Raw genomic sequence first — 12,083 nt, 5'->3', positions numbered from 1 at the left:
AGACAGACAGACAGACAGACAGACAGACAGACAGACAGACAGACAGACAGACAGACAGACAGACAGACAGACAGACAGACAGACAGACAGACAGACAGACAGACAGACAGACAGACAGACAGACAGACAGACAGACAGACAGACAGACAGACAGACAGACAGACAGACAGACAGACAGACAGACAGACAGACAGACAGACAGACAGACAGACAGACAGACAGACAGACAGACAGACAGACAGACAGACAGACAGACAGACAGACAGACAGACAGACAGACAGACAGACAGACAGACAGACAGACAGACAGACAGACAGACAGACAGACAGACAGACAGACAGACAGACAGACAGACAGACAGACAGACAGACAGACAGACAGTCTTGATAGTCTAGCACACCCTACCGCCAGATTGTGCTGATGACATATTTTTTACTCATATACGAGGAAATCAAAGACTGGCGTATCTGGTTCCTTTAATAATCTAAGGATATTGAAATTTTTTAAGAGTTAATATATGCCTAATTGGCTACAGACAGAAGGGGGAGCTGATTGGAAATGAGCCAACAGGGGGAAAAGAGGGATGCGAGTATGAATGTATGTTGCGCCCATTACTCCGAAACTCCTAGACGGTTATTCATCAAACTTGGCACTCATGTTTTTTGACATAAAAGAATCAGCGCAGAGGGGTTGATAAACGGAGCAGGCGGTCTTAGGAGGAAGAAGGTTTCAATGCTGTAGTCCAGAAAGCCAAATTAGGTGGAATAAATTGTTTACTCAGTTACTAGTCGTTGATTTTAGACTGTTTACGTGTTAGCAACAAAATCTTAATTTAGGATGTCGCTTGTTTTGGCATGAGCTATTGTAGGGTGACCCTTAAACTAACCAAAATCCAGAAATTATCTTCAAAACGAAACAAGCTAGAGCGATATTCACTTCAGCAATTTTATAGCTTGAAGTGTTTTGAGTAATATTGCAAAAGGCAAAATCCCTCTATCTTGAACCGTTTCCATATTAGGGCGATTTTCCTGAGTCAAGTTAGGGTGACCCTGCTATTTTGCGATTTTTCTCCATAACTTTTTTATTTTGCATTTCTCGCAAAACACTTCTTCAGATTTACATCTAATGCCTCGCTTCAGATGACTTTCGAGGCTCAATAAAACGCAACTTTTGGTGAAAAAAGAAACCGGCTATCTATTTTACTTTTACTCTTATGCTACATTTTATGATAAAAATAGGTCGTTTTCAAATGTTATTATCTTAAAAAGATGCAAGCAGAATTTAAATCGGTTGATTGCGTTTGAAAGATCGTAATTTTTTGTGCATAATATCAAAAAATTGGAGAGTCGATTTTTGTCTATCTCAAATAAATCAACTCTGAATATGTGTGGTTTTAACATATTTAAGTATATAAAAGTAAACGATTTGCGACATAACTCCGGAAGCTTGACTGTTCTTGATTAAACTTGGCGTACATGTTTCTCGACATAAGTAAATCAGCACAGGGGGTTGACAAAAGCGTGGTGGTCGCTAACAAGGGGAGGGGGAGGTCCAAATATGTAAAAGTGGTTGTGATTATCTTGCATTTAGTTGTGTGATGTGCATGTAAGTTGTGTGAGTGGTCAAAATCTAAAAGAGAATGTATAAACTTAACCTCATGTTTGTTGACTGGAGCTTTATAATGAGGTTAGACATTAAAAACGGTAGACTTTCCAATAAACAGAGTGAATGGTAGACAAAGTAATGAAATCATATGTGTTTCATAGTATGCGCTCTATTCTTGAGTCTAACTCAGTGGTTTGGTGTCCATTTAACGCTAACTGGATTGCAAAAATTGAAGCCGTGCAACGAAGATTTGTACGGTATGCTTTACGCTTTCTTCCATGGCATAACGAACACCAGTTGCCAGAATACGCGGATCGCTGCCAGCTACTCGGAATACAAACATTAGAGCGAAGAAGATTCGAAGCACAAGCCGTATTTGTCGCTAAAATTTTGTCAAATGTGTTTTGCGAGAAATGCAAAATAAAAAGGTTATGGAGAAAAATCGCAAAATAGCAGCGTCACCCTAACTTGACTCAGGAAAATCGCCCTAATATGGAAACGGTTCAAGATAGAGGGATTTTGCGTTCTGCAATATTACTCAAAATACTTCAAGCTATAAAATTGCTGAAGTGAATATCGCTCTAACTTGTTTAGTTTTGAAGATAATTTCTAGATCTTGATTAATTTAAGGGTCACCCTACAGCTTAGTTCGACCCATGCACCTTCCAGCATTGGACAAAAGATAGGAATCACAACGACAACTTGTTAAGCGTAGCTCCCTATTACTCCCCCCCTTCCTTTCCACTCTTTCCCCTCCTTCCCCAAAAATTTTTCATTACTTTCCCCTACCGTCCCTCCATCAATTGTAAAAACCATCGTTTCAAAAAACACCCTAAAATAGCTTATGCCACAAAAAGCGGCATCCTAAATCAAGATTTTGTTGCTAACACATAAATAGTCTAAAATCAACGACTACTGAGTAGACAATTTTTCTCACCTAATTTGGCTTTCTGGACCATAGTGCAATGGGTAAATGAGTGCGTTTGTCTTTTGGGACGATAGCAGTTGTAATTGTGTGGCTGGTCGACGAGGGGGAATTTCTGAAAGGGGATAATAGGGGAGAGGTTCAAAAATGTAAAAAAGGTTTGGTTTCACTTTATAGGGACTACCAAAAAGAAGGCAGATTTACAAGTGGCTAGGGGACTGCAGGGGTAGCTGACAAAAATAGACACGAAAGAATGACACGAAAACTACACAAATAACATTTTCCTGTTTACAAGGGACGAAATCACTGTGAACCCCATTTAATCTAGATTTGACAAAGTTATTACAAAAATTTTGTAAAAATAACAAAAAATGTACCATTTGTGCTTCAATATAGTTATTATAATTTGTTTTTTTTTTTGTAATAACAGTTAGTTTATTAGCTCATAAAACGATTACATTACATTTATAAATACAACAGTGTTGTTTAATTCCTTATCTAACTACAATTCAAGAAACTTCCGAAGCATTTGTTGAAAATTGCCCTATTATTCCATCTTGCTTCTCTAATTGATCTAGTGAAACAGTAAATGCTATCATTTGCTTCTCCTAAAACGCACCATGGTATCGTATGTTTCCCTAGCCACAAGACTGCACAATTCTGCTTATTTTGCTCGTTTATCCATTGTAGCAAATGATCAAAGTGTTCAAGTTTGGTTTTGATCTTGTTCTTTATAATTTACTAGCTGACCCGACAAACTTCGTATTGCCACAAATTAACCTGTGTTGTACATAAATCATAAATCTCGGATGATCTTTGTCACAATCTCGAGTTTTGCAAGCCCCCCAGTGTAGGGAAGGGAAAACTATCATTAATTACTGATAGTTATCAGTAAGCAATAATATCACTAAGTATCAGTAAGGTTTCGCAGTTATTGATGATTACTGATACAGTTACGTCGTCCCGTTAGAAAAATCATTTGGATTAAAGTTAATGGTCGGTAGTTGCGTACGATAGACGTGAGTGACACAATATGTCGTCGTTGTAGTCAGCAGCTTCGAGCCGAGCATAAATCACTTTCGACTTGGTCAAGCCATCTTGCATGTTGAGTCTTCGTGTTTCCGGTGCCGGTGGGGTTGCTGAAAAGAACTGTTGTCGTTGCTCTGCTGTCCGGCATCCTTACGACGTGCCCGGCCCACCGTAGCCTACCGACTTTCGTCAGATGTAGATGAGAGTCTCTGGGATTCTCAAGCAGTAAAAGTATGTCGTGATTCATATACTTCTACCTTTGATGCAAATCATGCCTCTCGTTTCGATACCCGCTGGTCGGAACACCGCCTCACGAGTGATGTTGAACAATATACTGGATAAGCTGTCAGCTTGTCCCAACCCGCGCCGCATCTCGAAGGGGCTCGAGTGTGTCCCCGAGACGTGCGAAATACATTACTCGTTCTAATGTAGCTCTGATTAGTCGCGACAGTTTATCCAGAAAACCGGTTTCGTGCATTATGTGCCATAGCTGGTCTCGATGGACTGTATCGTATGTTGCTTTGAAATCAATCAATAAAGATGTGATGCAAGGACACGATGTACCCTCAACTTTTCTGCAAGATCTGTCGGATGGTATCTGGTCGGTAGTTGCGCGAGACTCCAGGAAGTCCACCTGATAAATTACAATGTAAAGTTACAAAAAATAATGCCGGTATTACAATTTCCTATTTTTTGCTACAATACCGTGATGGGTAAAATTACTGATATTTACTGATAGTTATCAGTAACGTACTGAAACTACTGATAGTTATCAGTAACGATTTTTAATGATAGTTCCCATCCCTACCCCAGTGGGCGGCGCTTCCGACGGCGGGTCACCGGCAACACTCGCGACCGTCTCGTCCTGAATGATCTAGTGTTACTATAGATGGTTTTTGTGGTCTTGTATTGACTAATGTTTTATGGAAGAGTCTCGAATTTCTCGAGTTCGATTAGTTTTTCAGTTGTCTCGAATTTCTCGAGTTCGATTAGTTTTTCAGTTTCGCAAAAATTTCTGTTTTATTTGTATGAGAGTCCATATCCCCCTACCACAGGGGTGAGAGGTCTCTAACTATCGTAAAATAAATTCAAGACTCCAAAATCTCCCACATGCCAAATTTGGTTCCATTTGGTGATTAGTTCTCAAGTTATAAGGAAATTTGAATTTCATTTGTATTTGTACACCCTCTTAAAGGGGAGATGAGCCATAACTCGCTTTCTAAAGAAGAGTGGGGTCTCAATTCATCACAGAAAAAAATTTTGTCTCCAAAAACACCCACGTGCCAAATTTTGTTCCATTTGCTTGATTAGTTCTCGAGTTATGAGGAAATTTGTATTTCGTTTGTATAGGAGCCCCCCCTCTTAAAGTGGGGAGGGGTCCTAATTTACCATAGAAAATATTCTTGCCCTCGAAAACTTTCACATGCCAAATTTTGTTCCATTTGCTTGATTAGTTCTTCAGTTATGAGGAAATTTGTATTTCATGTGTATAGGATCCCCCCCTCCTGAATCGGGGAGGGGTCCCAATTCATCATAGAAAAAATTTTTGTCTCCAAAAACACCCACATGCCAAATTTGATTCCATTTACTTAATTACTTCTCGAGTTATGAGGAAAATTGTGTTTCTTTGGTACAGGAGCCCCCCCTCTTAAAGTGGGGAGGGGTCCTAATTTACTATAGAAAATATTCTTGCCCTCGAAAACCTTCACATGCCAAATTTGGTTCCATTTGCTTGATTAGTTCTCGAGTTATGAGGAAATTTGTATGGAAGCCCCCCCCTTTTAAAGAGGAGAGGAGTTATAATTCCCCTTATAAAGAGGGGAGGGGTCTCAATTTACCATAGAATAAATTCTTGTCACCGAAAACACCCACATACCAAATGTTGTTCTATTTGCTTGATTAGTTGTCGAGTTATGCAGAAATTTGTGTTTCATTTGTACGGGAGCCCCCCCTTTTAGTGGGGGGAGGGGTTTCTAACCATCACTAAAACCTTTCCTGGCCCCAAAAAACCTCTACATGCATATTTTCATGCCGATTGGTTCAGTAGTATTCGATTCTATAACGAACATACGGACAGACAGACAGACAGACAGACAGAAATCCTTCTTTATAGGTATAGATTTAACCCAGTTTGAATTTCTTTTGAATTTTTGCAATCACGGATTCCATGTAAATTATTATCAGGTACATCACAAACTTCACAATGAATATTGGAAATATTGTAGAGAGATTTGTTTGACCAACGATACTAATTTTGGTTTTAGTGATGGCGTTTTGGTCATCGGGTTACTAGTAAACTAGTTTATTTGCTGTCTAGGCCAACGTTTCAAGGACTTTATTTCCTCTTCATCAGGGCAAAAACATATTAAACTAATTCTTGTAACCCGATGACCAAAACGCCACCACTAAAACCAAAATTGGAAATATTTCTAATGTTATATTCAGCTAATTTTTCTTTATTTGGGATAATGCCGTTTATTAACTGATATACAATAGATTTATACATTTATACATTTATAAAGCCAATACATCTTTAATATTTCTTTTCATAATTACATAATCTATCATATTTCTCCACGAATCGCTGATAAAAACCTCCAAATTGGCATTGGCTTTGTGATTATTAAAATTAGGATCTTTATTTCAGAAGCCTTTAGCCAGCGGCATGCTTTGATGTTAATTTTCCTTTGTCAATCTGAAATTGATTTTGACCAAGGTTAGTCAAGAGAGGTTTTCTGATGTTCAGACTAAACTTGGTTTGGTTTCAGAATAAAATTAAAGTTTTTACAACCGTTTTATAACTAATAATACAGCTTGGTTAAGTTTCATGTCATTTGCGTCTAGATTCATTTCGTTTTTTCTAGACCTTGATTTGCGAAATTGTTTGAATGTCATCACAGTGAAGTTATATGTAACTACATTTTTCCAATTCTTTAAGTATCCCTGTTTTCTAGAACGCACACGCCGATTTTACATTGAAGCAATAAAACCGTGAGGGTGGAAAAGATTATTGTAGAATAAATCAAATTATGAAATTATTACAGTTTGAAATTATTACAGCACAGCGTAAAAGTGAAATCGAAAATTAGAATCAAACTTGACAGAAATACAGCTTACTTTACATTTTTGTTTTCAAAATAAAGATTGAGTAAATTTTAAGTTAAATTAAGACAAATTTACCACAATAGATCTAAATGCTGGTCGCAGTGGTCTAGTCTCCTATAAACAAAAAGACAAAATTCATGTAATGCACAGAATTTAGTAGAAGCTGCGATATACTACATATAAATATATCACATATTACAATATATTCATATAAAGGATGTAAACTACTTAGAGAAAATTTTGAGGTTGATCATTTTGTTCTAAATGTCTTTTTGCTTCAAAAGTGAAAATGGCAGAAACACGCGGAATAATTTTTTTCGCAATTTAAATAAGTTCTGTAATATTGGGACGGTTTAGAGAACAGAATTTTCGTAAAAACTTTTACTCGACAATTCCAAGAATGACAACCATCACTCGGAATGAGAGACTTTTATAAATTTAAAATCAGAAATAATCAGTAATTTCATAAAAAAAGTCTACGGCTGCTGCTGCTGCTGCCAAACAGTGCTCATTGGTTCAGACTTCAGAGCCCGCATGTTAACGCATCAATCCGGACGAGAAACGTAATACTGCGCGGGGGAGTGTTTCCCGATTACTGCTACACTCACTAGCTTTGAGTGTTTGTGTTGTGGTCACTATAATTTGACAATTTGATTAAAATGTTTGGTTTTCATTATTACAGATAGCTTCGGACAAACTGTTGGCTGCAGTTGACGCGTACAAGTTTTCACTGGCCGTGTACGGATATGAGATGCTGCCGGATTTCACCAGTCCGGTCGAGTTTCAGGATAGGGTTGACAGCCTGCTGGTGTTGATGGCACGGTCGTGTCCCGAGCTCACGGTGTTGGTGAGTTGTGAATTTCAATTTTTCCAATTTCCAACATTTCTACCTTCGATTTTCTTCTCAGATGATTCGGGAAAGAATTTCGACGGCCACGGTTCTGCTAATCGCCCGATCCGCTCAAAATCTACGACATCTGATCGTTCGCCGCAGCCAACTGATAGAGTGCTGCGACTGGCCCAGAAATCCGGACTGGAGTGACGAATTCTACCAGTGGCTTCAGATGGCATCTCGCACGGTCAGCTCTACCGAACGGGAAATCTCGCAGATTTTAGAAACAAACTGGAAAGCCCTAAGCGATGAGCACTACGAGAAGACTTCCTTGACCAAGCACGTGGATCACTGAAACCCAGTGAACTTTCAATAAAGAGCAACGACAACGACAACGGCAGCCCATTCAACCGCAATACCACAAAACCGGCCGGCTCTTATCCTCACAGCTCTCTTTTAATTAAGTAAAGATAATCGAACAATTACTCCATTACTGAAAGCCGGCTAGGAAAATAGCCATTCTCCTTTTCGACGGGAATGAGCCCCTTGACACACAAAGGGCACTCTTGCGGTGTCTTCTCTTTCGGTGTGGTCTGTGGTGGTGGAATTTCTCCAATCATTATTATCTGCCATCATAATAATGTTGCCTTCCTTTCGACGTTTCCCAGTGGACTATTTTGTTCTCTGATGTGGTTGTTGAGCTTGTAGTTAGAGCCAGACCAGCCAGCCATTCACCGAGTTTGCATACCGAGTTCGCGTTTCCTATTTCGGGATCGGACGGACTATCGCAACCGGGGCAGGTGTACCTACCTACAGTTGAATACCAACAAGCAAGTGAACAATTGTGCCACATTATTGGACTGAAGTCTGAAGTCAGTGTACGGCTGGCAGAAAGATAACAACGTAACCGGCGAAGCTAAGCGCTTATTTTATTTTGGTTTGATAGGCGGTTTTTTGAAAGTTGTAAGTAATTTGACCTGCAGAGAATTGTATATTTTGCAATTAATATAAGCCAAATTATGATATTTTCTAAATAGAAAATTTTTCTTGTAGGTTTTTGATATGGATTGTTAGAAAATAAAATATATTTTCCCTATTTTTTACTTTCATTTTGGAGATAAGTTAAACTGCTCATGGGATAGATAAGTGTCTAGGTCTGTTGCCTACCGTTGATTTCGTCTAAATTGACGGAATCACCAATCAATTCGAATAATTTGAAGAAATACCTATATACCCAGCAAATTTTGTCTTAAAATATAACTGTCCGGAATTTCGGGGTCAACTAATTAAGTGAAAAACACACGCGAAATGTTACTAATTAAAAGAGGAATCATCCTCAATATTATTTTTTTTAATTGACAAAACTAAAATTAAACTACATCTATTATGGAAAGTCCTTCGAAATTATAACAGAGCACACCATCGATTGTCGTTATAATATGTACATATATCTTCTTCGTCTTCGCTTTCGTTGGACTCATCGTCCGATTCCGGTGGGCTCAGCGGTTCTGCTCCCCGGTTCTCTAGACCATTTTGGAGTGCTTCGTTTTGCAGCATGACCGCTAGCTGGTATGCTGTGAATCCGGCTAACGTCTCCTGTTCCAACCGTAACTTGGGGCATTCGTCCAGAAGGAAGTTTACCATCGGTTCGTTTCCGCTTTCAACGGCAATATGCAGAGGCGTCAGTCCCGTTCTGCCATCCCTTGCATTGATATTGGCTCCGGCATTAACCAGATATCGTAGAATCTCGATGTTTGACCTTTCAGCTGCTATGTGAACACATCTTTTTCCGTTGTGATTCCACTGTTCGAGATCCTGTGGAATTTTAGTAGTGCTAAATTGCTGCAGTTCAAGTGGATTAAGAGTGGTCAACAGTTCCCGAGCGCAGTCACTGTGATTATTCAGGCAAGCCAAATGCAGCGCTGTGTTGCCTTCTTCGTCGCGAATTCCTAGCTCGGCACCGGCAAGAACCAGTTTTCGAACAATCCCCGGCTGTTCCGTCACGACCGATAGGTGCAGCGGCGTTTGGCCGAAGTCATTTTGAAGGTTGAGCCAGGGCCGCGGGGCGATACGGATCAGCTGGCAAGCGACCTCTGTGGCCTTATGGATTATGCATAGGTGCAGATATGTATCACCTTCGTCGTTTTGATGAAAGTATTTTTCCCATGCCGGTCTGTTCCGGCTCATCTGCATCTTCTGCATACCTTTGCAGAGATCATTCAGGCTGTCCACCTTCAGGGATTCAGTGGAACGAATCTGTTGACTCGAATCGAGACATACGCTGGAGTCAAAGCTTTGTGAAACCTCTTCCGGCTGCTGTTGGTGTGCTGTGGCTTTTTGGTTGTCAGAACCAGATCCAGACCCGTGCAACGGTTTCAGTGGAGTTTCGTGCGATACACTCGAGAAGCTATCTGAGCTCAGATTATGTCCCGAATGAAATCCGGAATCGACGACACCGCTGTTTGTCACTAGTTTAACCGACTCTTGCTTTTGTCCTTCTGGCAGGGACAAGTTAAGGAAGCCTCCGGCTTCTGCTATACCTCCTTTTACTGAATGCATCTAAGGATTTGCTTTTTTTTCTGTAAATTATGATCAGCACTGCCGTTTTCAGAGGGTAAACCTTCTAAAATTCCACCGCGATTGCTAAACAAATACTAACACTTGAAGAATGTGTTACCTAGCAAACTCTGCGCTCTTCTCTTAGTACGAACCGTCACTCTCAATCAAAGAAAATTTACCTATAGTACCCTATACGGTTCTTCAAGTAAATATGAACACTATTAGGTAGTGTAAGCATTTATTTACCTGTCTGTATCAAAAGGTAGAAAAATGAGTTTTAATAAAGTAAACTACATCACAGATACAAGTCTAAGTTTTGATTTAAGCTTTAGGTTGTTGCTTGAATTTTATCGTTCATTAACAAGTTCAGGTAGCGGATAAAATGTGCACATGGTTTAATTTAAACTCATTCAATTACATTTACAGGTCAATCGACCATTACGATTCAAGACTAATTTTTAAAAAGGGCGTATGTGTTTTCACATATGAAATTAATAAAATATAGCTCGAATACTACCGAGTTTTCTATGAACAGGAATGATGGACAGGGTCGGTATGCTGTTAGCCGATTTTGACCTACATGAAATGTGAACAACTAATTCCAACTACTACCTACATCCTTACTAACTCAATTGCTCTAACCAATATATGACTAAATTCAGTCGTAAATAAGTTGCTGCGACCAGAAGTGCGCAAAGCGTGCTGCTTGGGATAAAATGTCGGAGTCGACTGACAGCATGCGGATACTGCCCACGATTCTTGCTCATGGAAAGCTCGCTGAATGTAAGCATAGCTTACATACAAACCTACATGCCTACATACAAACAGAACAAAAACTCCGGACTTTCACGTGAAATTGGATTCAAAATCAAAGTTGAAATCGGACTAGAATTTAGACTTGGAACTAGACTAGAAATTAGAGTTATATTTGGATTTGAAATCGGACTTAACATTACAATGAACATTAAATGTTACTTCAATTCGGACTAAATTGGCCTTGAAGCTTTACTTCATATAGAACTAAAAATTGAACCTAAAATTGGATTTGAAATTAAGCTCGAAATTGAACTTAAAATTTGAATTGAAACTGGACATAGAATTGATTTAAATTAGACATGGAATTACAATTGAAATGGAACTTGAAATTAGAATTCACCTTGGGCTTAAAATCGGACATTATATTACACTTGAATTAGAACTAATTTGAACTTGACTGAAGTTTTTTTGGGCGTCTTGGTAGAATACGAAACCTGAAATTAAATGAAAAGAATACTTTTCTAAATTGAATTCTACTATTTATATTTATTCGCGACAGATACTTATTTCGCCTACGACTTGCAGGCTTCAGCAGTGTCTGTTTTCGAACTCGAATTGTTCGTTTAAGTTTAGGTAATTTGAACTTGTAGTTTTATTTCAATCCGGACACAAAATTCAATATAAAGTTTTACTTGAAATTAGAATTGACATTTTTCGTCTTATCCTCTCACACATTTTACCTCTTTTCTTTTCTAATGTTTCCCTTTTTTATTCCAGTTTTCCCACTTTTTGTTCATTTTTACTATGTTTCTATACCGTTTATTTGATTTTGACGTAGAACTACGTCTTACCGCAAGGTGTCAATCCAAAATTTGGATTGAAGCCAGCGTCACGAAAAAAGAAGAATTTTGAACGCTAATAGCTCTTCCAATTTGGACCGGATTGTGATGGTTCGCATACAATTCGATTCATAAAAGATGCAGCAATTTTATAGCTTCCTTGAAAAGATTGTTTTACAATCGCTACATAGCGAAAATTAATGAAAATTTTCAAGTTAAAATTTTCCCATTTTCCGTGTGATAGCTTTCCAGGCACGGACGACGATTGCGACCGAGCTTGTTGTTGTGGCTGCTGCTCGCTACTGCTTTGAGACAGAGAAGCAGAATAAACTTGTAGCGGTTGCGTAGTTCTGCCTTCTTAACATGTAAAGATTATTGAAATGACATAAAAAGAAAAGCAAAGCCATTATCGTAATTCAATCGCTGCTCGAG

General features: G+C 38.9%; 2 protein-coding genes across 2 annotated transcripts in view; one reads left to right on the top strand and one right to left on the bottom strand.

Moving 5' to 3' along the window:
- Positions 1-7,852, top strand: part of LOC128735313 (uncharacterized) — a 42,585-nt gene extending 34,733 nt beyond the window's left edge. Inside the window, exons 6-7 of the mRNA XM_053829803.1 lie at positions 7,348-7,512; positions 7,574-7,852. Of these exons, the coding sequence (XP_053685778.1) occupies positions 7,348-7,512; positions 7,574-7,852 (444 nt within the window). The remainder of the gene's footprint in view (positions 1-7,347; positions 7,513-7,573) is intronic.
- A 1,049-nt stretch (positions 7,853-8,901) lies between these two features.
- LOC128735312 (NF-kappa-B inhibitor cactus-like) lies at positions 8,902-10,056 on the bottom strand. The gene has a single exon (XM_053829802.1). It carries the CDS (start codon positions 10,054-10,056, stop codon positions 8,902-8,904), a length of 1,155 nt encoding a protein of 384 aa, XP_053685777.1.
- Positions 10,057-12,083: the final 2,027 nt, after the last annotated feature.

The sequence above is a fragment of the Sabethes cyaneus genome, chromosome 2, assembly GCF_943734655.1.
Source record: "Sabethes cyaneus chromosome 2, idSabCyanKW18_F2, whole genome shotgun sequence".
Lineage (NCBI taxonomy): Eukaryota > Metazoa > Arthropoda > Insecta > Diptera > Culicidae > Sabethes > Sabethes cyaneus.
Note: the sequence above shows the minus strand (reverse complement) of the source record. Positions and strands in the feature narration are given on the sequence as shown.